The sequence below is a fragment of the Astyanax mexicanus genome, chromosome 19 (assembly GCF_023375975.1).
Source record: "Astyanax mexicanus isolate ESR-SI-001 chromosome 19, AstMex3_surface, whole genome shotgun sequence".
NCBI classification, from domain to species: Eukaryota; Metazoa; Chordata; class Actinopteri; order Characiformes; family Acestrorhamphidae; genus Astyanax; species Astyanax mexicanus.
In genome coordinates, this window is record NC_064426.1 from 43,331,580 (window position 1) to 43,357,608 (window position 26,029).

At 41.0% G+C, this 26,029-nt stretch overlaps 1 protein-coding gene and 1 long non-coding RNA gene across 8 annotated transcripts in view; both read left to right on the forward strand.

Annotated features, from left to right (window-relative positions):
- LOC125784464 (uncharacterized) overlaps window positions 1-26,029 on the forward strand; it is a 320,028-nt gene that overhangs the window by 182,854 nt on the left and 111,145 nt on the right. The window lies entirely within an intron of this gene.
- Window positions 1-26,029, forward strand: part of LOC103040205 (BAH and coiled-coil domain-containing protein 1) — a 147,686-nt gene that overhangs the window by 56,777 nt on the left and 64,880 nt on the right. For 6 of the 7 annotated variants that reach the window (XR_007427265.1, XM_049468111.1, XM_049468115.1 and 3 more), the window contains exons 3-5: window positions 8,325-8,507; window positions 23,178-23,303; window positions 23,580-25,892. Coding sequence is in view for 6 of the 7 variants with exons in the window: in XM_049468111.1 (XP_049324068.1) it covers window positions 8,325-8,507; window positions 23,178-23,303; window positions 23,580-25,892 (2,622 nt within the window). In the remaining variant the exon portion in view is untranslated. The remainder of the gene's footprint in view (window positions 1-8,324; window positions 8,508-23,177; window positions 23,304-23,579; window positions 25,893-26,029) is intronic. The other variant, XM_049468114.1, reaches the window with a different exon arrangement.

Genomic DNA, 26,029 nt, shown 5'->3' on the forward strand with positions numbered 1-26,029 from the left:
TCCCAAGACACTTTTGCCAACACCTTGATTGCTGAGTATAATACTGTAAACGGCTTGTGTTGCTTTTGCCAAGTAAAATACTGTAATCAGCAGTCAATTCCCATTGAAACAGGCAGAGATGCTTTTGCCAACTCACTGATTGCCGAGTATAATATTGGAACCAGTCCTCTAGCCACTTTAGACAGCACCCCAATTGCTGAGTATAATATCAGCAATTGAGTTGCTTTTGCCAACTTCCTGATTGTCCAGTATAATATTGGAAACGAACCAAGATGCTTTTACCAACACCCTGGTTACTGAGTATATTAGGACATTTTCCTGAGATGCTTTTGTCAACTCCCCGGTTGCTGAGTATAATATGGGAATCAGCCCAAGTTGCGTTTGCCAACACCCTGGTTGCTGAGTAAAACATTGTAATCAGGCTGAGACACTTTTGCTAACACCTAAGATGCTAGGTGTATTATAAAATTGCTGCCAGGATCCTTTTGTCAACACCTTGATTGCTGAGTATAATACTGGAAACTTGTTGAGTTGGTTTTTCCAAAACCCTGGATGCCAAGTATAATATTTGAAACAGACTGAGTCGCTTTTGTTAACATCCTGCTAAATATAATAGTAAAATAATCTGAGACATTTTTGCCAACTCCCCGGTTGCTGAGTATAATATGGGAATCAGCCCGTGCATATTGTGCTAACTCTTCGGTTGCTGTGTATAATACTGGAATAATCCTAAGCCACCTTTGCCAACACCTTGATTGCTGAATATAATACTATAATTGGCTTGATTCGATTTTGCCAACACCCCGGTTGCCAAGTATAATGTTGTAATTGGCAGTCAATTCCCATAGAAACTCCCTGATTGGCCAGTATACAATTGGAACTCCCCGGTTGCTCAGTATAACATGGGAATCAGCCCGAGCCACCTTTGCCAATACCTTATTTGCTGAGTATAATATTGTAAATGACCACTTTTAACACCTAATCATTTGTTAGTGTAAAGTTTAAAAATCTGAATATAGAAAATGACTATTTGCTTGAACACAGGGTTGGACAGCTGAATGTGAGTATGGTTGTGGGAACAAGACCCCTTTGAAAGCGTTGACTGATGGGAAACGAGTGTATGCATGTGTGAGTGTTTGTGTTTCGCAGAGAGGTAAGCGAGTGTGATTACAGCCCCTCCCTCCTCCCCCACCTTTAATTCTATAATAGGATTAATCTCCATCGCTGTCAGGGTTCGGCGCCGATTAGGATGCACATGACCCGATTTTCTTAAGCGTCTGTAGAAGCTCTCTGCTGGCACGGCTTCAGGCGCTCTACCGAGCCGTAAATAACCACGGTCTGAAGACGGCGGGGTGGGGGGGTTGGGTGGTGTTGGTTGAGAGCCGTTGGGAGAGCTAGCTTAGCCGCGGCGAGCTCGGTGAAGCCTGTGTCATCCTTTAATAAGCTGCTAAACAAAGAGCGGCACGGGTCCCATCACTGTTCTCGCACCCTGGACCTCGGTGGCAGCTCCTAGCCAGCTCCTGTGCTTCATTCCTAGTAGCAGTGGGTCCCGTGACTTTTGCCATGTCCCATTAAAGCTAAAAGTCACCATCATTACCCCTCACTGCGCTCACTGTTCACTGTGGGTGGTAATATTAGCTTCTATGAAGTAACCCCGGTTAACACATGAACACGTGACTCTGTGTCCAACCACACTCACAAGATAACACCTCACAACTCAACACAGTATGATATTGTATTCATTGACATGGAGCGCATTATGGAGCGCATTATTACTTTTGTGATGTTGGATAGTTTATGCTTGGTGAAAACTGGTCAAAATTTACATAGCAGAAAAAAGAACTATTTGCGTAATTTTTGTAATCGTAATTTAAATTATGAGTCTCAACTAAGTAAAGAAAAAAATTCTGATGATGAAACTGGCACTCATCAGGAACACTCTAGAAAAGGATTAGCAGGAGTTTCCTCTGTTGCACAGGATAAGTTTTTCAGTGTTCATCAAGTTAACAGCTCCCTAGATAAGAGCACCTAAATGCGTCACATATATTATAGCAATATATTATTATATATTTTCATAAAATATTATCATATTATGGCAAGAACTCCTTAATAAGAGTAAAAAAATTACTTTAAGAAATGAATGAAGGTCAGTCGATCTGAAAGTTAATTGCAAGAAATTTGAAAGTATCCCCAAGTGCAGTCACCTCAAAAAGAATACCATCAAAAACGTTGGTAAAATGGTGAAACTGGCACTCATCAGTTAACAGCACCTGAGATAAGAGCACCTAAATGCTTCACATACATTATGGCAATATATCATCATATATTTTTTTTTATAAAGTATTATCATATTATGGCAAGAACTACTCAACTAAAAAGTAAAAAATGACTTTAAGAAATGAAGGTCAGTCAATCCAAAACTCAATCAAGAAATCAAGAAATTTGAAAGTATCCTAAAGTGCAGTCAAATAAAAAAAAGACCATGAAAAACATTGGTAAAATGGAGAAACTGGCACTCATCAGTTAACAGCAGCTGAGATAAGAGCACCTAAACGCTTCACATATATTATGGCAATATATTATTGTATTTTTACAAAATAATTTACGTATTATGGCAAGAACTACTCAAGTAAGTAAAGAAAAATAAAAAATGACATAAAGAAAGGAAGGTTAGTCTATCTGAAAGTAAATTTTAAGAAATTTGAAAGGATCCACAAGTGCAGTCGCATCAAAAAATGGTGAAACTGGCACTCATCAGTTAACAGCACCGGAGATAACAGGTATTTTGGTTTGTTTAACACTTTTTTTTAAAGTTACGACATAATTCTTTATGTGTTCTTTCATAGGCAGATCTGGATCACCTCACTATTTATTTACTATGTAGGGAATAAAAATAAAGATGCCCGTATACCAGCCTGGCACCCTGGCACCGTGCCCCCTCCCCCCTCGCTCTGGTGCTGCTTGGTGTGTTAATAATGCAGCAGAACTAGTTGATTAATGTTGATGGACGAGAGGTTGGGGAGGGGGGGGTGATGCCCCTCTGTGTGCTGTCTGGATCCTGATTCATCTCCACACCCCCGTGCCCGAAGGTGCCGCCCACAGCTGCCCAAGGAGACGCAGCAGAGGGGGGAACGGGTGGGTGGCGGGGGGAAGGGCTAGAGTTTGGTTGTCCTTTCCTCCAATCATCACAATTACAGCATGCCCCTCCCCCCCACCCCTCTGCCCTGTGCCAGTGTGGTACACAGTGCCCACCCATGACCCTCCCAGTGCCAACAGTGCCATTAACTCATCCCTGACTGCCTTTAGTCGCTATCAGTTAGCGTGATGGAGCTCGACAGGGCATTATTAGTGTTTTATTGTGTGTCACTGTTTTCTTTTTATTAGCATTTCTGTAGTATTAAGGCTAATTTATACTTTTGCGTCGAACCTACGCCATAGCCTACACATCGCAGCATACCCAACACCGTACCCTACACCGTACCCTACACCATATCCTACACAGTACCCTACATCGTACCATAAACCGTACCCTACACTGTACCCTACACCGTACCCTACACCATATCCTACACTGTACCCTACACCGTACCATAAACCGTACCCTACACTGTACCCTACACCATACCCTACACTGTACCCTACACCTTACCATACATCGTACCCTACACCGTACCATAAACCGTACCCTACACTGTACCCTACACCTTACCCTACGCCGTACCTTACACTGTACCCTACACCGTACCCTACACCTTACCCTACACTGTACCCTAAGCACCTCCCTGAAAAAACTGGAAGCTTTATTTTGTACTTCTGCAACCGTACACCGTTGCCTACGTACCACCGCAAGGGAGAGAGCGCTATCTACTGTACCCACCCAGAGAGAGCAAGCAAGACCAACTGTGCTCTCTCGGGGCTCCAGCAGCTGATGGCAAGCTGCATAACCGGGATTCGAGCCAGTGATCTTCTGATCATAGTCGCAGGTCTTTAGACTGCTGGATTATCCACTCAAAGCCACATATAGCTTATTTTAAGGATCTTATAATTGAGATAAATTAGCTTACAGCTTACAGCATTTTTTTTGCTTAATAAGCAGAAAAAGAAAACACGCCTCAGTTTAAACACATGCAGTGTTTTTCTTTGTGTAGTTTGTGTAGTTTGTCAGTGTATTTTTTTTTAATGCATCAGTAAGTCTTACTGATTTACGTCCCCAGTGAAGTGCGTGGGTTAATGCAGTGTGTGCTGGGTAATGTACAGTATTGTAGGGTAATGTGTCCTCGGTCTCTAAGCATCTATAATCCATACATGAGGGATGTTTACACACATATTCTCACATATTCATACGTTCATACATATTCATGGCCGTGTTCTGGGCCGGTTCTGACTTTGGGGAAGGGCTGTAGAGACGGGGCTGTTTGTCAGGAGCGCTGGAGGGATAATGGGAACACAGTTTAAGCCTCGCTTAATCAGTATGTTTTCTCCCCGTAACAGATAATGGACAATCAGCGGGCAGTTACAGAGGCGTCGCTCTGAATGGTCAATTACTCATCTTTGTCTGGTTAAACACACAGCGGCGCGAGAGCGTGGCGCGAGAGAGCGCGGCAGATTGCGGCGCCACTACATTTATTACAGGGCCGAGGCAGACAGGAACCCTCTGAGAGCGGAGTGAGAGCTCTCGGGGTATAGGGTAATGTAGTCTATACATCTTTATGTCCTTCCCTATAATTAAGACAGAGTGTTTACCTGCTGCAGACGGAGGCCGTGTGATTTGGTTAGTCTCTCTGCAGCCGCGGGGCTAAACGAGTCGAGATATCCAGTGTCAATCCGTCCATCTCAGAAGCTGGATTAGAATTGTAGCTGTAGCTAGTTATGTTTAGGCTTCATACTATATACACATATTATATTTTAGATTTACACTCTTAAATTATATAAAAGAATGTTGCCGTCCTCAACCTTTCAACAACTACCAGCGAATAATCCAGCTCTGAATAACAGTAAACATTGGAGATAACTTGCTCTAAACCTTTTGTGGCCGGCTGTTAGCATTAAGACTAAACAGCTCCAACATTTTATTTATTTGTTAAATGTCAGTAAACACATAATAAACAGCCACAGTAACCTAGATAACCAACTACCAGTCAGTAATCCAGCTCTGAATAACAGTTAGCATTAGGGAAACTTTGCTTCAAGCCGTCAATCCGTGGCTGAATTAGCTGGATTAGGATTGTAGCAGTAGCTGGTTGTATTTAGGCTTCATACTATATACACATATAATAAACTTCAAGACTTTTTAGATTTACGCTCTTAAATAATATAAAAAGAATGTTGCCATCCTCAACCTGTCAACAACTACCAGCAAGTAATCCAGCTCTGAATAACAGTTAACATTAGGGAAACTTCGCTGGAAACCGTCAATCTGGGGCTGTAGCAGTAGCTGGTTGCTGGTTTTTAGACTTTCGCTCTTAAATTATATAAAAAGTAATGTTTCCCTCAATCTGTCAACAACTACCCGTGAGTAATCCAGCTCTGAATAACAGTTAGAATTAGGAATTCCTTGTTTCAAGCCTGTTGTGAATAGCTGTTATTAGCATTAAGGCTAAATTCTCCAAAATTGCTGAGGCCATCCTCTTTCTGAATTCATCAGCTGCTGTGCCTGTCCGTTAGCAATGTGGTAAAGCCACTATTCTGTGCTTTATAATGTATGCGTCTACAAAAGTAATACACCTATTATAACAAAGAGCAAAATGTCCTCTATATAACCTACATGGTGACTTAAATCTGTCAACAACCAAGACTGTTGTGGCTGGCTGTCAGGTCTTAGCCCTGTCTCGTGTCTCTGTGTGTCTTCCCCACGTGACCTGTGCTCCCCTGTGTCTCCCGTCTTAGTAGATTTCCACCTGTGTCTCATTTGTAGCTCCGCCCCTTCCCCAGGTGTTTCCAATTCTAGAGTGTTTCTTGTTTCCTTATATAGATCCCCTGTGCCACTTTGTCTCCGTCGGTCTTTGCACTAACCCCTGTTGTTTTGTCTCTCCGTGTTTCGTAGTTTCTCCGTTTTTCATAGCCTCTGTTCCTTGTTATTTTCCCTGTTTATTGCCCTGCTCAGTTTAGTCTTCCTAGTCCTGTTTATTTCTAGTTTCCCTTGTTATTCTCTTGTATATACCCTGCTTTGTGTTTATTTTCTAGTTTTGCTCCCTGTATATATTCCCTGTTTGTTTATCATTATTATCATCACTCGTTTGTCATTGGTTATTTGTGTTTATTTGTTACATGTTTACTTGTTCCTCGTTTCCTTGTTTCTTTGTTATTTATTTAATAAATTAATTATTTATATCGCCCTTACCTGCACCTGTGTTTGCCTCCTCGTCTCTCTGCCTGGGTCACTTCGTGACACTGGCTGTTAGAATTAAGGCTAAACTGCTCTGTCTGTTGCTGAGCCTGTATGTTAGCATTGTGGCTATGCCGCTATTCTATGCTTCATAATGTATGTTTCTACGAAAGCAATATACATATCATAAGAGCGAAATGTACCCTATATATCCTGCATGGTGACTTCAGCCTGTCAACATCTACTAGAGAGTAATCCAGCTCTGAATTTAAACAGTTAACATTGGAGATACTTTGCTCCAACATATTTGTGGTTGGCTGTTAGCATTGCAGCTAACCCCCCTATTCCAGGATTCACAATGTTTGTTTCTACAAAGGCAATACGCATATCACAATAAGCAGGTAACGTATCTTATCAATTTACCAACATCTACTAGAGAGTAATCCAGCTCTGAATAATAGTTAGCATTGGGGATACCTTGCTCCAGACCTAAAAACTAAACTGCTCCAACAATTTATTTATATAAATGTTGCTAATCAGATAATAAACAGCCACAGTAACATAGGTAGAGTATAGAGTATAGGGGAAGGGATTGGGCCCTATGTGTAACCCCACATCCTGGGTTCAGGATTTATCATTTTCCTGTATTATGTTACTACAAGACGTTCACGTCTCCCCGAGTTTGTGACTCTGTGAGGCTGTTTATCCTCAATGCTGGTTAGCATGAATATCTCACACTGTAGCAGCTCCATCCTGCATCTCAGAGTGTTTCAGTCTTTATTCTCAGATCTTCAGTGTGGAGATGAGAGTGTGAGAGAGCGACAGAGCGAGAGAGCGAGCTGGAGGAAGGAGAAAATTCCAGAAGGACTGGGGGGGCTGTACCAGAGGAGAAGATAAGAAATAGAGAAATGGAGCAGAGTTCAGGGAGAGATTGAGGGCATGAGAATGGGAGATTGAAAAAAGAAGATAATGGAGGGAGGGAGCGGGTGAGAGAGAAAGAAAGAGAGAGAGAGAAAGAGAGAGAGAGAGAGAGCGAAAGAGCGCTCAGCTGTGAGATGAGATGTCTGTTCGTTGCTGGTCTGAGGCAGCCAGGCCTGAGCCATAATGTCCCTGGGCAGCTTTAGAGGTGTATATGAGCTAATGATAATGATAATACCTTATTAAAGCATGTTAAGTGCAAGGAATACTATTCTATCCCATGACTTTTGCCATATCCTATAGATGCTCAAGAATGCTCTACTAGTATTCATGGCCCCGCCCACCTCGGCTCGGGACTGCCCACAGACAGAGCTGAAGCCAGGCGGCGACGCCGTCTAGTCAGATAGGAGGAGCTAACAGCGCTAGGAACAGCATGCAGTTCATTCCTGTGTTATTTGTGTGAATAACACATCAGTGTTTATATACTTTACCCAGTAATTCAGAGCTAAGGAACAAATGGTTAGAATTAGTCTATGGTAAAAATCTGGATCTGGACTATACACCTCTGTGTGTAAGTAACTATAGGTTTAAATAGGATCTCCTGTGGATTTGGCGTTTTAGGTCAGGCGAAGACTGTTATTAGTGTAAAAATGTCATTATTTACTTTATTTTAAAACGTTTCTAACTGTTGTCCATCTTGCTGCCTCGCGGTGTCGCAGTGCTGTTAGCCAATCAGAGGTGATTTGTTTGCATGTATGAATATTCATGAGCAAGAGCTGAAATCCTATTGTTTTTCCCTGCCCACCACTCCTCCACTGGACTAAAGCAGTGTTATACTGGATCACCGGAGCACTTTTTTTTCCCACAAAAAACAGCTCACATGGCATTCATTCATACTAGAGACAAGACAACTTGACATTTAAAAATGAATGAAAAACAATGAGTTTTCTAATGATTTGCATTCTTTCTGGAAATCTAAAATACGTATTTTTTAATAAAAGTTGATTCATCCAGGTGGTGAATCTCTCTGCACAAACCTGCATCCCTAATCCCCTTTTTTCCTCTCTCTGTATGGATACAGGCAGCGGACTGATGGGTAATTCTTCAGCCTCCTTCATGGGGACGTTTCTGGCCAGCAGTCTGGGCTCCCCTCCCTCACACCCGCCTCACCCTTCCAGGCCACCGTCCTCCCCGTCTTCTCCTCCCTACCGCGGGGGTCCACACTCCAGCGCCTCCCAGATCTGGTTCCCACATTCACATGAAGGTAAGATACCTTCTCTGCCCATCCACACGCTTGTGGATTAGTTTCTCAGGGGGTTCTGGGTAATTTTCTCTCTCTTTTATGGGCGTTTTTATCCTCTGTGATTTTATTCCCGTCCAGAACAATCATTTATATCAGTGTTTTTCTCAGACGTCCTCTGAGAAAATTACAGGCTGAATTATCTACTGTTTTTCTCTGAACTCCGTGCTCCTCCGGTAATTTTAGTCCCGTCCGGACGCACATCTCTGAATTTCGTCTCCTTGCCTTTAATAAAATAGCTATTTGTCCACTGCCGCGCACCGTAATTACACTTTGGGTGCGCCACGGTTTCCACGGAGATCCACGTAAAAACACAACACCGAGTGGAAATGGAGGAGCTACTGAACGCGGTAATGTCACGTGACCGAGAAAACCTAATAAAAACTCACTAATCCTCCTGATTTTTAAAATTTGCAGTCCGGATGGAGTTTTATCACAAGTAGTAGAAGTGTGAAATACTGTATTTTACACAGAGAAACTAATCCCGACCGGATTGGGTTTAAGAGTAAATGTTCACACTTGTAGTTGGTTTCTCTGATCCAAATTAGTTAGAGTGTTTGTTTACTTGGTGTGGTTTACCCTTTGGATTTGTTTAGTTAAGTAAAAAAGTAAGTAAAAACTCCATTACATTTCATTCATTTTGTTGTGTATGTATTTTTGTGGATCTTGTGTTTTCTGACTATTATCTCTCTGCTGTCGTTTTTTTGACGTTTTTGTTTTTTTGGAAATTATCTTGTCTGATTTTGTCTGTCTGAACTTATTATTTATTTTTTGTTATTTTTGTAAATAAAACCTGCTTTTGGATCCTTACCCTGGCCTTGTGTGACAATAATAAAAAGCAGTGAACAGCCGAAAGCCTATTATCACTACTTATATCTTCAGATGGATTACTTGTGTGTGAAAATAAACCAAAGATAACAAGCTCCTCCCCCAAACGAGCTCAGAGTAGAAAAAACATGCACATGCTCCTTCAGGCGGAGGTGTGTGTGTGTGTGTGTGTGTTTGTGTGGAGGCGAGAGGCTGGAGGGTTTGTGGGTCTGCTGGGTTTCTCATTCAGCTTAAAGCCACACCAGATCCTACTGGTTCTGCTCTCTGAAGCCCCGCCCAGCGGTTCTCCAGATTACAACAAGAGGCCAAAAGTTCAGCCAAAGAATCTTGTGGTCTTTAAAACACGTCAGCAAGAATGTCAGCTTTGTGCTGCCCAAACACACACACACACACACACACACACACACATATAAACACATACACACACACACACACACACACATATAAACACATACAAACACACACACACTGGAGGCAGTAAAAACACAGCGAGACCACAGCTTTTCCCACCCCGCCCTGCCCCTCGATCCAGAGCCCAAACTCCACCCGAGCCCCGGCCTGCCAAACCAACCACCACCCGCCCCATCCCTCCATCCCTCCTTCCATCCCTCCACCCAATCCCTCCGTCAGCTCTCCTTCTTCCCATCAGCTTCATCCATCACCATCACACACTCTCACACTCTCCACTGAGACAGAACACAGGGTACCACTTTAAAATAATAAGACTACCTTTATAAAGGTGTTTATTAATGGTTATTAATTAGGTTGCAAATACTTTAAACCCCAATAATTTATGTTTATGTATTATAAATATATAACTCATAAATAGAAATGGCAACAGTGAGCTGAATGCTTTGCAAAAGAGTGATTTCACTCTCATTTATACTGTCTTGGAACTTGGAGGTTGTAGTTTGGTCATTGGTGGTACAGAGCCTAAAATGTTTGAGGACTAATGGTATAGAGTATTATAGAGTAATATAGAGTAATATAGAAAGATACGGAGTAGTATAAAGGAGTATAGAGTAATATAGTGTAATATAGAGTAATATAAAGGAATATAGAGTAATATAGAGGGATATAGAGTAGTATAGATTAGTATAGAATAATATAGAGTAATATAGAGTAGTATAGAGTAGTATATAGTAATATAGAGTAATATAGAGTAGTATAGAGTAGTATATAGTAATATAGAGTAATATAGAGTAGTATATAGTAATATAGAGTAATATAGAGTATTATATAGTAATATAGAGTAGTATAGAGTAGAGTAATATAGAGTAGTATAGAGTAGTATATAGTAATATAGAGTAATATAGAGTAGTATAGAGTAGTATATAGTAATATAGAGTAATATAGAGTAGTATATAGTAATATAGAGTAGTATAGAGTAGTATAGAGTAATATAGAGTAGTATAGAGTAGTATATAGTAATATAGAGTAATATATAGTAATATAGAGTAATATAGAGTAGTATAGAGTAGTATATAGTAATATAGAGTAATATAGAGTAATATATAGTAATATAGAGTAATATAGAGTAGTATAGAGTAGTATATAGTAATATAGAGTAATATAGAGTAGTATATAGTAATATAGAGTAGTATAGAGTAGTATAGAGTAGTATAGAGTAATATAGAGTAGTATAGAGTAATATAGAGTAGTATAGAGTAGTATATAGTAATATAGAGTAATATAGAGTAATATATAGTAATATAGAGTAATATAGAGTAGTATATAGTAATATAGAGTAATATAGAGTAGTATAGAGTAGTATATAGTAATATAGAGTAATATAGAGTAGTATATAGTAATATAGAGTAATATAGAGTAGTATATAGTAATATAGAGTAATATAGAGTAGTATAGAGTAGTATAGAATAATATAGAGTAATATAGAGGGATATAGAGTAATATAGAGTAATATAGAGTAGTATATAGTAATATAGAGTAATATAGAGTAGTATAGAATAATATAGAGTAATATAGAGTAGTATAGAGTAGTATAGAATAATATAGAGTAATATAGAGGGATATAGAGTAATATAGAGTAATATAGAGTAGTATATAGTAATATAGAGTAATATAGAGTAGTATAGAATAATATAGAGTAATATAGAGTAGTATAGAGTAGTATAGAATAATATAGAGTAATATAGAGTAATATAGAGTAGTATAGAAAAATATAGAGTAATATAGAGTAATATAGAGTAGTATAGAGTAGTATAGAATAATATAGAGTAATATAGAGTAATATAGAGGGATATAGAGTAGTATAGAGTAATATAGAGTAATATAGAGTAGTATAGAGGGATATAGAGTAGTATAGAGTAATATAGAGTAATATAGAGTAATATAGAGGGATATAGAGTAGTATATAGTAATATAGAGTAATATAGAGTAATATAGAGGGATATAGAGTAGTATAGAGTAATATAAAGGAATATAGAGTAATATAGAGGGATATAGAGTAGTATAGAGTAATATAGAGTAATATAGAGTAATATAGAGGGATATAGAGTAGTATATAGTAATATAGAGTAATATAGAGTAATATAGAGGGATATAGAGTAGTATAGAGTAATATAAAGGAATATAGAGTAATATAGAGGGATATAGAGTAGTATAGATGGGTATAGAGTAATATAGTGTAATATAGAGTATTATAGAGTAATACAGAGTAGTGAGAGAGAGCTGCCCGGGCATGCTGTAGTGCCACTCTGAGCTGGTTCTGGGTTTTTTGGGGGGGGGGGGGTATTTGGGGGTATTTGGGGGGTATTTGGGGGGTGTTGGTCCCCGGCTGAGTCTGAACGTGCCAACCGCTCATAAACCATTAGGAGCTCATCCCAGTGTCGTTTCTGTAATCCGGAAACTCAGCCCTGCTAATTACAGAGCCCAGCACTACTGTCCTCATACCCCAGAGTTACTGCAGCACCCTGGCCTATACTCTGCTTCTGTGTGTGTGTGTGTGTGTCAACAACAACAATAACAACTTTATTATTGTTGGATTCCAGGCCTCCACAGTGTTACACCTAATTTCTATTGAAAGAAACTGCATAAATTTACCTTAAAACACCTGAACATTTCCAGAACACCACGCCCATCAGTGTAGATATATTCAGAAACTCTGCTGCTGTTTAAACCAGGCAGGAGGAGGTGTAAGATAGCAATGAGCATCACCACGCATAAAGGAGAACATGATGCCAAGATCCATGAAAAAAAACTGTGATTAAAACCAGGATTATTCCACCAAATATTGATTATTTCTGAACTCTTAAAACTTTATGAATATGAACTTGTTTTCTTTGCATTATTTGAGGTCTGAAAGCTCTGCATCTTTTTTTGTTATTTCAGCCATTTATCATAATTTTCTGTAAATAAATGCTCTAAATGAGAATATTTTTATTTGGAATTTGGGAGAAATGTTGTCTGTAGTTTATAGAATAAAACAACAATGTTCATTTTACTCAAACATAAACCTATAAATAGTAAAATCAGAGACATGAGAAATGGGCTGAGTGGTAGAAAAACCCCTTTAACCTGCCGGAGCAGCTCGCCGTATCGGTGTCAGTCATCTCCTTTGAAGAAACAGAGCCTTAATAAGAGAGAGGACGATAATAATGACGTTACTAAAAGTAATAAGGATGATTATGAGCGGGATTATTATGATGGGCTATTATCTCTATTGCAGTTTAATTGTGTAGAACGCTGAGGGAGCGTGATTGAATCCCGGCTCTTCATCAGCCATGCTCTTTTCCCTCTCTCTCTCTCTCTCTCTTTAAGATAATTGCATATTGTCTTTTTTCCCGTTATGCATCGAAAGCAAGTCGTCAAAATGAGGGGCACAATTACCCAGCATGCCCTCCTGCAGGGAGGGCATGCTGGTGCAGGTGCAGAATTGTCTTCTTTTCCAGACATCAAACGCTCTTTTAAAGGCCTTTCTATTGAATCCGTCTCTTTAAATCAGCTGATTAGATCTGTATTGAAAAGTGAAACCATCGGAGATCTAGCGCCTCTGCTGGCTGGTTGCAGTATGATGTATGACGCATGATGTAGCTCCATCTATCTCCATATTTCCATATATTTTCCTATCTCATTTTACCCCTCTAAAACAGTCTTTCCAGCTTACTTTTTGAGTGTTTCAGCAATTCCAACATTTACCGTATTTTTTGCACTGTAAGGTGCACTTAAAACCCTTTAATTTTCCCAAAAAATCATCAGAGCTCCTTATAATCCAGATTTCGGCTCTTGCTCGTGAATATTCATACATGCAAACACGACGCCTCTCATTGGCTAACAGCACTGTGACACCAGGAGGCAGCGAGACGAACAACAGTGAGAAACGTTTTAAAATAAAGACATTTTTACACTAATAACAGTCTTTACAATGTCATATGTTACTTTACAACATGTGTAATAATGCCCTGCTAAGTGCAGTTCAGCCACTGACCTAGTCTTAGAGTCTCTGTAAAAAGCCAAATCCACCGGAGATCCTATTTAAACCTATAGTTACTAACACACAGAGGTAGGTAGAGTCCAGGTCCAGAAATAAAACTAGTGTAAACTAGAACAGAACTGTTCTAAACATACACCTACCTATCTATCTCAATTGTACTTGGCTGGTGGTGTTTTTCCTCCATAGACTAATTCTAACCATTTGTTTCTTAGCTCTGAATTACTGGGTAAAGTAAATAAACACTGATGTGTTATTTGCACAAATAACACAGGAATGAACTGCATGCTGTTAGCTCCTAGCGCTGTTAGCTCCTCCTATCTGATGAGACGGTGTCGCTGATTGGCTTCAGCTCTGCTTGTGGGTGGTCTCAAGCCGAGGTGGGCGGGGCCATGAATACTATAATTCACGGGTTGATGTAGACACGGTGCTTTTCTGGATCGACTCATTTGTGTTTTCTGTGAATATTTTCTTATATTTACTAGCTGCTGCAGAGAATGGAGGAAGAGGATGAGGAAGAGTTTCATCATGTGCAGCATCATAAACAACTCAGAGAGACCCACTGTATTTCAGAATATAAAATAACAAGAAAAAGAGGATTTTAGCTAAGCTAAGCTACGCTAAGATGTAAACCAGATTCCCAACAGTGGGAAAAGCTCTGGGAAGGATCAGGTGCTCTGCTCTGGTTCATTTCCAAACTATTCCCAGCTATATTAACCTTACGATAATGTTATAAATAGGCTTATGAAATCAAGAACACGAGGTCTGAGCGGCCGAGCCCATAAACACCATCTCCATTTGATTTAACTTTGAGAAAAAAGGGGGAAATCAAAATCTCAAAAACACGGGGAAAGCCCACAGGGCTGGAGGCCAGCTGGTCCGGGTCCAAATTACAGCTTTAACTGTGCCAAACTCCAGGCCTGCCATCTCCTCCACACTTACTCCCTCTTTCTTTCTTTCTTTCTTTCTTTCTTTCTTTCTTCATTTATTCCTTTAAGTAAGTGAATTCATGGTTTACCGTGGTACGATAAAACTAGTGCATCTCAAAAAATAACCTACAGGTATTGGAGAATGAAACTGAAACACCTGTCATCATTTTAGTGTGGGATTTTAGGTTTCATGGCTAAATTGGAGCAGCCTGGTGTTCAATCTTCATTAATTGCACATTGCACCAGTAAGAGCAGAGTGTGAAGGTTCAATTAGCAGGGTAAGAGCACAGTTCTGCTCTAAATATTACAATGCACACAACATTATGGGAGACATACCAGAGTTCAAAAGAGGACAAATTGTTGGTGCACGTCTTGCTGGAGCATCTGTGACCAAGACAGCAAGTCTTTGTGATGCATCAAGAGCCACGGTATCCAGGGTAATGTCAGCATACCACCAAGAAGAACCAACCACATCCAACAGGATTAACTGTGGACGCTGTAAGAGGAAGCTGTCTGAAAGGGATGTTCGGGTGCTAACCCGGATTGTATCCAAAAAACATAAAACCACGGCTGATCAAATCACGCAGAATTCAATGTGCACCTCAACTCTCCTGTTTCCACCAGAACTGTCCGTCACCACAATCAATTACTGTGCTCTAAAACCAGGTGCTTCAGTTTCATTCTCCAACACCTGTAGAATAACATTTCATGGTATTTTTGTGATAACGATATTCTTGGTGATATAACGAAACACTGAATTAATATTTCATGAATACACTACTGCAACAAAATGAAAATAACATTTTATTATTGAATACAATACAATATGATATGGCACACCCCTAACTGAGATATTATTGAGATATTATATTCAGTTAGGGCACAGCCCTAACTCATATCTTATTATATAGATGTATTACACACAGAGTGATTTATCTTTTTTAAGCGTTTATTTAATCTTTTATTGTTGAGAAAAGATTATGTTTTACAGCCAATAAAAAACGCAACAAATCAGTGTCTCAGATTAAAAAATAGAATATTATATTATTTAAGACCAATTGGTACATTTGGAGCAGTGTGGGCAGTGTGCCAAGTTCTGCTGGAAAATGAAATCTCCATCCCCATAAACCATCACTGATTGGTTGAAACTTCACACTAGACCTCGAGCAGTTTGGACTGTGTGTCTCTCCACTCTTCCTCCAGACTCTGCTCCCTTCATTTACTTTAAATGAAATGTAAAATGTACTGATGATCAGTGATGGTTTAATGGAGAGTCATGTCTGTCATCTGCTGCTGTTGATCCACTGTGTTTTATTATCAAGTCTAAAGTCAGTGCAGTTTTGTTTTCCTACAAAATCTTACAGCACTTCATATCTTACAGCTTCCCTCTGCTGATAACTTTTACAGAGATGCAGATTTCATTTTCCAGCAGGACTTAGAAAACACTGCCAATTGGCAGTACTAATTGGCCTATTATAATATTATAATAACTTATTATGCCATTAAAAATATTGTAACATTGCAACTTTACTCAGGTCATTGTCATGTTTCTGTACCCAAGCTTCTCCTAGGTGTCTTTACGTACTGTGTTTGATGAATGTGCTCCTCCTCTCTCTCTCTCTTCATTCTCTCTCTCTCTCTCTCTCTCTCTCTCTCTCTCCATTCTCCCTCTCTTTCGTTCTTTTTGCTCGTGCCAAGCTTCATCCCTTCCTTTCAATTAACAGTTCAGAGGAACGACATTCAGCTCCGCTACTGCCCCTCCTCCTCCCTTCTCCATCTCTCCATCTCTCTCTCTCTCTCTCTCTCTCTCTCTCTCTCTGTATTGTCAGCATTGCTCTGTCACTTTTTCTCAATTAGTGCTCTTGACAGGCAGCTCTACCTGCCCCTCCTCTTTTTTCTACTGCCACTCGCTCACAGTTCTCTCTCTCTCTCTCTCTCTCTATTTTCTCAGATTCTATTTACTCTAGTCTTTCCGTTTACAGCTGTACGCTTGTATTTGCAAGAATGAGGCGTAGCGTCTTCACTGAGAAAATCAGCAGCTATATTTACAGTGCTGTTTTATTTTATATGTATATACATATAAATATACCATATACATATATAATAGGTATATACTATATATATATATATATATATATATATATATATATATATATATATATATATATATATATATAGCTCTGGAAAAAAATCATTACTATGGAGATAGGTGTGGAGCAGTGGATAACACCACTACCTGTTAGTAAGCTACCACATCATGTGGGAGACTGGGGTTCAGTTCCTATTCTGGGTGATGCCGGATGCTAAGCTACACCAATAAGAGTCCCTGGGTTAGACTCCTAACTCTACACTAACTCTCCTCTGTAATACAAACAACCTTGTAAGTCACTCTGGATAAGAGAGTCAGATTAAATGCAGAGAAATATAAAATGTAAATGTACTATTCTAGCCCTGTACAGCTCTACAGTATCTGTCAGCTGGAAAAAGCTATTACAGAAGTTTGTAAAGGGGGGAGTATAACTGATTTAAAACTGGTTTATAACTTTATTAGGGGTGTAATGGTACAGAAAATTCATGTTTGAGTTCACACCTCGGTCTAAACCCCACGGTTCGGCACGTTTTTAGTCCGTTTTCAGTATGTTTTTGGTACATTTTTGTTTAGTTTTCAGTAAGTTTTCGATACGTTTTTGGTATGTTTTCAATTCTTTTTCAGTATGTTTTCGTTTAGTTTTCGGTGCGTTTTCGATAAGTTCTCAGTATGTTTTCGATACGTTTTTGGTACGTTTTTGGTATGTTCTCGGTATGTTTTCAGTACGTTTTTGGTACGTTTTCGATACGTTTTCAGTATGTTTTGGTACGTTTTCAGTAAGTTTTTTCGATACGTTTTCAGTATGTTTTGGTACATTTTTGTTTAGTTTTCGGTATGTTTTCAATACTTTTTCAGTATGTTTTTGGTACGTTTTCGTTTAGTTTTCGGTAAGTTTTCAATACGTTTTTGGTATGTTTTCAATTCTTTTTCAGTATGTTTTCGGTACGTTTTCAGTTAGTTTTCGGTGCGTTTTCGATAAGTTCTCAGTATGTTTTCGATACGTTTTTGGTACGTTTTTGGTATGTTCTCGGTATGCTTTCAGTACGTTTTGGGTATGTTTTCAATACATTTTCAGTATGTTTTGGTATGTTTTTGGTACGTTTTCGATACATTTTCTGTATGTTTTGGTACGTTTTTGGTACGTTTTTATGATACGTTTTCAGTATGTTTTGGTACATTTTTGTTTAGTTTTCGGTATGTTTTGATACGTTTTTGGTATGTTTTCAATTCTTTTTCAGTATGTTTTCGGTACGTTTTCGTTTAGTTTTAGGTGCGTTTTCGATAAGTTCTCAGTATGTTTTCGATACGTTTTTGGTATGTTTTCAGTATGTTTTCAGTACGTTTTTGGTACGTTTTCGATACGTTTTCAGTATGTTTTGGTATGTTTTTGGTACGTTTTCGATACGTTTTCAGTATGTTTTGGTACGTTTTCAGTACGTTTTTTTATATGTTTTCAGTATGTTTTGGTAAATTTTTGTTTAGTTTTCGGTATGTTTTGATACGTTTTTGGTATGTTTTCAATATTTCCGGGTAGTTTTTGATATGTTTTCTGTACATTTCCGGTATGTTTTCAGTAAATTTTGATATGTTTTCTGTACATTTTCAGTATATTTGGGTGGAAAAATAAAGAGGTTGGGCATTCTGTATAGCCTCACCTTTATTAACTTCATAATAACAATGAGTCTTGCATTGAACCTGCATTGTTTACAGAAGAATCCTAATATTAAAGGAAACACTGTCTTTATTTTATTTGGTATAAAATGTCACAGTAAGTGTGAATCATGTTGGTTAGCATATATTCAGTTTATTTTTAGTATCAGTTGAAGCTCAGCTATAATTGAGGCTTGGATTTTGGGGCAGAATAGCGTGATTAGGGTGATGCCAGCCTGTGATGCAACCGTGTGCTTGGTTTCCCGATATTGATCTTTCTTAAGGTACCGTTTTCAACACTTCCGGCTTCAGCGAGATCTACTTTATCCGGCGGATTCTTATTTTTCGCTGATTGGTGCTGGGGTTAAAGCTTGGGGATCTGAGTAAATCCTGTCCCCAGGTGATGTATTCTCCTGTTCGGGCCGAGAGTGGCGCGCTGGATGAGCTGGATGAGCTGGATGTGCTGGATGTGCTGGATGTGCTGAATTGGTCGCCTTCAATCACTAAGAATTCTTACTCGTCTTTTTTGCGAATGTTCGCTGGCTGGTGTGAACGTCAGCATTCAGAGGTGCTGCTACGGTGCAGCCGCAGCGTCTTTGCAGGGTTTTTTCCATCTCTCGTTTCTCGCCTCTCGTCTCGTCGCGGGCGGATTAGCGGCCGAACGAGCCGTCGCTCCGCCCCAGCGGCGTCCGCAATCCCACCCGGCCGAGTCCCTGCCCAGCGCCGAGCAGCCTGCTGCTATCGGCCACGGCCAGACCGCACTGTGAAAAGGGATTACCATGCCAGGCGTCACACATGGCGCGAAAGCAGACACACACACACACTCACGTGCTCTCACACACAACCTAGCGACTCTGCAAGACTTGCGACTTTCTGCGTTCAGCACAAAGAAACCGGAGAGAAAACGTCTCGTTTAAACAAAGACTCGTTTTTTCCTCTCACGCTTTTTTTCTGATGCCTGAATGAATTGGCGTAAAAGCGAAAGCGTCTTTATGTAATTATCACCTTCCTCCCTTTTCACAAACCTTCCCTGTTATTGGAGTGATGTTCGTTCTGCAGCCTGAGCTTCATTAATAAAGACCTGATTTAAGATCTGATTTAAGACTAAAAAAGACTTTTTATCCCTCTCTTTCTTCATGTTTTCTTGCTTTTTATCCCAGTCATCAATAAAAGTGTAGCCTGCAGCTGAGGTCGGCTGCATTTTTACATATAGAAGTACCTTATCAACCACTTGGCATACCATAGCAACCGTCTTGCAACACATCAAACCATATCCATTGCATGCATCTTACGCCCGTGCCATTGAAATAGCGACATAGACAAGTATATAGACAAATATATCTACACTGATGGGCGTGGTGGTCTGGAAATTGTGGTGGTGTGTTTAGGTAAATTTCTGGTGAGTATTGCTATCTTGGCAACGAAAAACACAGGTGCTCCATTGGCCGAATAAAACCCTGACAGCAGTCACCCGTCAGAAGTTCATATCATATTTTACCTATGCAGGTGCATCCCTACTTATTCCACACACACATGAACATTTCATCCCAGAAAATCCAACCCATAAATAAGCCCGAGCCTGATTTAAACCCCACATTATTTTAGTACTGTAGAGTGGTTTTTAGTACAGTTTTTTAGTATAGTAGAGCGTTAAAATTGAGCTTTTAAAAACATTATCACGGCTATTTGAATAAGAGAAATCTGTTCAGATTGATGTTAATCAACATTGCAACACTGAAGAAGTTATAGACCTATTATTTTTAAAAAAATAAAAATATTTATTAAGAACAAATCTCCAAAAGTTTAAAACGCCAACAATGTGAACAATGATCCACACAAGCCTAAACATCAGTAAATTAGGCCACAAGAATGACAGTGACTTTCCTTTACTCTAATATAATTTAACAATGTTTAAGAATCTAAAATACTTTCTGAACAAATGAACGTTTTAATATTTAGCATTTAGCCTACTATTATTAATATTATGTATAATTATATAATTTATAATTTTCTTTAAATAATATCCACAACACATTACTCTTATCGTGTACATATTTCCATCCTGGATGTGAATTTAACACCAATTTAATTTTTATATTTAGTTAGTTTATGTCTTGCTTTATTGTACATAAACATGTAACATTCAAACTTGTGAAACTTTATTTTAAAACACATTTAAATTTAATTTGTTAGTTTGTTATATTGCGATTATTATGCCATAGCTTTATAAAAAATATAAAAAATATATAAAAAATAGCATTACATAAAAAGATTTCATGTTTGATAAGGAACGTTACTAAAAATCATAATTGTAATTGTAATAGAAAGTATAGAAAAATAATCTAATAAAAAATAAGCTAATGTCGAAATATAATGGATAAAATCCTAAAATTGGCTCTTTCCTGAACTTCATTTTAAAAATCAATATTTTCCTGAATACAAATTTAGTTTCGTTATTTTTGTCTTGTTTTTACGTCTTTATTTTCAAACCTGCAGAATTTGGTTTGATTCCTGGTGGATTGTTACTGATCTGGAATTATTAATTGTGTAAAAGTGCAGTAGAGAGAAAGTGAACAGGCAGTTTCTCAGGCAGTGTCCTGTAGGAGATTTCAAACCCTTAAATTTTCCCGAATCTAAACAAGTTTGTAATAAGTTTTACCTCAGAAAGAAGGGTTTTGTATCACCTACAGCTGTAGCTTGTATATACTGTAGGAAAAGACAAGTCAACAGGTTAATTAAGAGAGTTAGTACGTGACTTTTGTGCTTCATTTCATGTTTCGCAAGGCTTGTGTACTTTTCCCGACGTTATGATAGCGAAGTCACACTGACACGCCCTAAATCAATCTGCAGGGTGCACAGTTTACAGCCTAGGCTCTGGAACTCTGTGTATTTCGGCTCGTTGTACTCCTCCTAAGTGTGACATTCAACACCGGGCAGCCACATGGCTGCAGAGCTTCCCTGAACCAAGTGAACTGCATTTGCACTTTCTGCGGTCATGCCACACACACTCAAACACACACACACACACTTAAAAACACACACACACTCACAAACCCCAGCGCGAATGCTTCATTTCGCTTGCACCATCTTGTTTTTATTTTCGTTTTTTTCCCCTTTCCTTGGCTTTGGCTTAATCCCTGGGGGTTGGAACTCAAGGGCAGTTGTGAGACAGGTGTGAGACAGGTGTGAGGACAGACGCTGCACACCTGGACCTGCATGGACGCTGCTGGAGAGCGAGACTAGAAATGGTCTGTCTGTAATTCTGTGTCCGATTGGGAAACAGTAAGACAGTTGTTTGTTGGGTTTTATACTGTGTTAAAACTAGGAAATTTAAGGTTTGGTGTGGCGCAGTGGATAACACCACCCCCTGCCAGTGAGCTAACACATCGTGTGGGAGACTAGGGTTCAATTCCTGGTCTGGGTGACTGAATGCTGGGCTAAACCAATAAGAGTCCTTGGGCACGACTCCGAACACTACATTGGCTCAACTCTGAGAATCAGCTCAATACCATAAATGCAAATGTAAAATAAGATTTAACTTTCTAAGATTTAAAAGTATTAAAAAATCCTTCTACAAGTAGTTCTGGGCTTATTTTATATTCTAGATAAGAGACCAGTTCAGTTTCTGAATCAGTTTCTCTGATTTTACTATTTGGATGGATGGATGCATGGATGGATGTATAGATAGATAGATAGATAGATTGGTAGGTAGGTAGGTAGGTAGGTAGATTAGAGATAGATTAGAGCATTTATTAATTATTGCAGGAAATGAGAAATGGCTGAAATAACAAAAAGAAAAAGACGCAGAGCTTAAATTCAGGCCTCAAATAATGCAAAGAAAACAAGTTCATATTCATAAAGTTTTAGGAGTTCAGAAATCAATATTTGGTGGAATAATCCTGGTTGGTTTTTAATCACAGTTTTTTTTCATGCATCTTGGCATCATGTTCTCCTCCACCAGTCTTACACACTGCTTTTGGATAACTTTATGCTGCTTTACTCCTGGTGCAAAAATTCAAGCAGTTCAGTTTGGTGGTTTGATGGTTTGTGATCATCCATCTTCCTCTTGATTATATTCCAGAGGTTTTTAATTTGGTGAAATCGAAGAAATGGTCTAGTGGCAGATGTTGGAAGGTCCGGTGAGCTGGAATAAGGTTGAACTCTGGCCTTTGGCCTGAAGCATAGCGGGATATGCTGGCGTGCCTTTTTTTGCTTATTGTTTTGAGGCATTATCTCTTACCTCAGCACCGGGGAGGCAGCGAGATTAGCTCAGCGAGAACCATATGTTCAGGAGACAAAATTTCATCCATTACCCAAATCCCCAAGACTGAGCCTGTCTTGTTGTTTGCATTGCAAACCCAAATAGGAATGGCAAATATGACATCCAAAGCCCGTGGTTATTGGTGTATGTAGAGCACCAGCTGCATCGGACCTGAAGGATTAAATCATGACCAGAATCCTCACAGCTAAAGGAAATATGGCTCAGTGACTGCTGTCTCTCCTTATCAGAGATCCCCTCAGTCTCGCTGTCGCCCCCTCTCCCTGTCTCTCTCTCTCTCTCTCTTTCTCTCCCTCTTTTCCTGTAATATTCATTTGCCTCTTCTCGCTCGCTTTGTCTACCATTCCCCCGTATCTCACGTCTCGTCTTCTGTTCATTCTCGTCTCTTCTTCTTTCTTGTCTTTCCCAGCAGCCCCAGGGTACCCTCGCTTCTCAGGGAGTCTGGCCCACACATTCCTTCCCATAAGCCATTTGGATCATCATGCCAACAGTGGGGTCCTCTACGGGCAGCACCGCTTCTATGACACCCAAAAAGGTGGGTAAAAAAGCAAAAAATAAACAAATTGAAACCAAATCAGGTTTCCTTTTTTCTCATTTCTCACTTCTCAAGTTTTCATAAGTTTCTTATTGCCCAAGCATGCCTTTTATATACATCATATTTCTGCCCCGATTGTTTTTCGTTTCAACCTTCAACAAAGACTGTTGAAAAACTGTAAAAAAAAATGTGAACGAAAAAGCACCCATGAAAAAAGCCGCTCTCTTGCGCTGTGGAGGCTTGAATTATTGACGACCCTGTTTGATCTTCTTGCAGAGAATTTCTATCTAAGAAGCCTTCCATCCCAGCCTCCGCTCATCTCAGCAAATCACGGCATCCCACCCATGTCGAGGACGGGGCCCGGGCACCCCCAGGGCTCCTGCAGTAGAGACGCAGGAGGTGGGATGAACTTGCACAAGGGCCTCAAGGATGCCGGCATCGACCGAGGCGTAGTCTCGGGCACTAAGGACAACAAGGAAAGGCCGAGCAGCAAGCAGGAGGCTAAAGATCGGCATGCGCACAACCATCATCCGCAGCCTCAGCAGCAACAGCAGCACCACCACCCTCAACAACTAGCTCAGCACCATGCCCAGCATCCAATTACGATGGAGGACGTGAACGGCAGGGCCTTAGAAAGACACAAAGCTTCCGTGCTTATGGAGTACAAGGACCATTCGCATTCGAGCATGAGTAAACCTCTCAGTGCTTGTCTGATGAACGGGAAGATGCAGAATGGAGATTCTGGAGGTGGGGTTGGGGTTGGGGTTGGGGCGGGAGCTGGATCTGGGTCAAAGGGACCCATGGTCAGCTGTGGCGCAGAGGGAATGGGTAGAAGCGCTGGAAGCTCTGCAAGCGTGCAACCCAGGCATATGGGCAACGGCAACACTGGACGATGCACTAAGGAAGCAGCGAGTGGGGAGATGAGAATCAGCGAACAACCTCCGTCAGACTGTCTGGAGAGGAGCCAGGCACTGCACCAGTCCTTGACCTACTCCGTGCCTCCTCCTTTACCTATGGGTTCGGCCGCTGGTGGTGGACATCCGCATCCGGGGGGCTTCCACTGTTTACAGCTCCACCCAAGCCATCCGCATCATCCACATCACACACATCATCACCACCCACATCATCACAGCCACCACTCGCACCATCACCCAGACTTCTTCTGTCCTCCTCCGCCTGCCCCCGTGGTCAACCCTTCCTTACATGATAAAGGAAGTGGTGTCCAAAGAGACCCCAAAGTGACCGGACCTACATTTGTGCCATCTGTGGGCCACTTGGGCGAGAAAGTTGGAGCTGGACCCTTCCAGCTGGGACACCCTGAGTGTCAGGGAAGTGGTTCCAAGGACAAGGCCATGGAGAAGGCAAGTGGGGGTGGTGGAGGTCATGCTGGGAACTGGCATCGGAAACAGCAGGAGCAACAGCAGCAGCAGCAACAGCAACCACCACCCCAGAAGCAACATCCCTACAGAAAAGCAGAAAAGGCTCCAGACTGGATGCACAACAATCATCATCATCTGCAGCAACAGCAGCAACAGCAACAACAACAGCAGAGCCATGCCCAGCAGCATCAGGCAGTGCGCTCCCGAAGTGCAGACTGCATCAACAGCATGGACTCTACAGACGTCTACAGACCTGCTCCGGTCCAGGAACCCAAATCCGGTCATCCGTTGACTCACCCCAATGGTGTCAACCCTCAGTCCTATAGAGACTGTTCACACACTGGACCTCCCCCCAACTCGTCACCTCTCGCTGGGAAGACCATGGCCCAGCAGGGGCCGGGTGGGGGTGCGAGTTGCTCGATGCAACGCGATGGCCAGAAAGTAGCCCGCATTCGCCACCAGCAGCACGGCAGGGCAGGTTCGGACGCTTCCTCGACAGACCTGAACCAAGGCAATGGCAATCAAGAGATGAAGCGAAAGATGGAGATGTCTCCATATGGTTATGGTGGTAACAGTGGGCAACACCATTCACATCAGCAACCTCCTGTACCACCCTGGGTCATGCACCCTCATCATGTCTACCCAGAGGAGGACCAGCGCAAGGCTTACATGGAATCTATCGGTGGTCCTGCCAATGGAAGGCAGCAGCCTCAACCTCAGCCTCAACAGCAGCAGCAACCGCAGCACCAGTCAGCAGGAATGGGACCTCCGGGACCTCCGGGCCCTCCTCTACCAGCCCATCCTGCTCCTGCACAGACCCAGCAAGAGTCTCTGGGCCCTCAAGGGGAGGGTAGTGCCATGAAGAACCTTCTCAAATACAGCAACCAGCAGCAGCCTCTCCTCCTGTCCCAGAAGAGCCCTTTTGGAGGGTTGGGAAGTCTCAAAACGGCACACAACAACAACACGAACTGCACCTTGCAGGCAGGCAAACCCACCCTTCCGTCCAGGAAAGGCCCAACCAATGAGAGTGAGCGGCCTGACTGTGGTGGACGGAGCAGGGATATCGGGGAAGCACCTCATGTGGAGGGCGAAGTTCGGCAGCCTCCTGTCGGAATAGCGGTTGCGGTGGCACGACAGAGAGACCCGACCTGCCGCCCGCCAGACAACCACCCGAGCAGTCGCCAGGGACGAGTCCACTCAGCTATGAAAGGTAAGCACATATTGAATCCTTTAGGCGCCGCTTAAACAAACAGAGGTGCAGGAATGCGCTACTGCTTGTTTGCGGATGACCTCTGGAAGACCTTGTTAAAGAAAATAAACAGTGAGGTTCGCCAGAACCCAAACAAG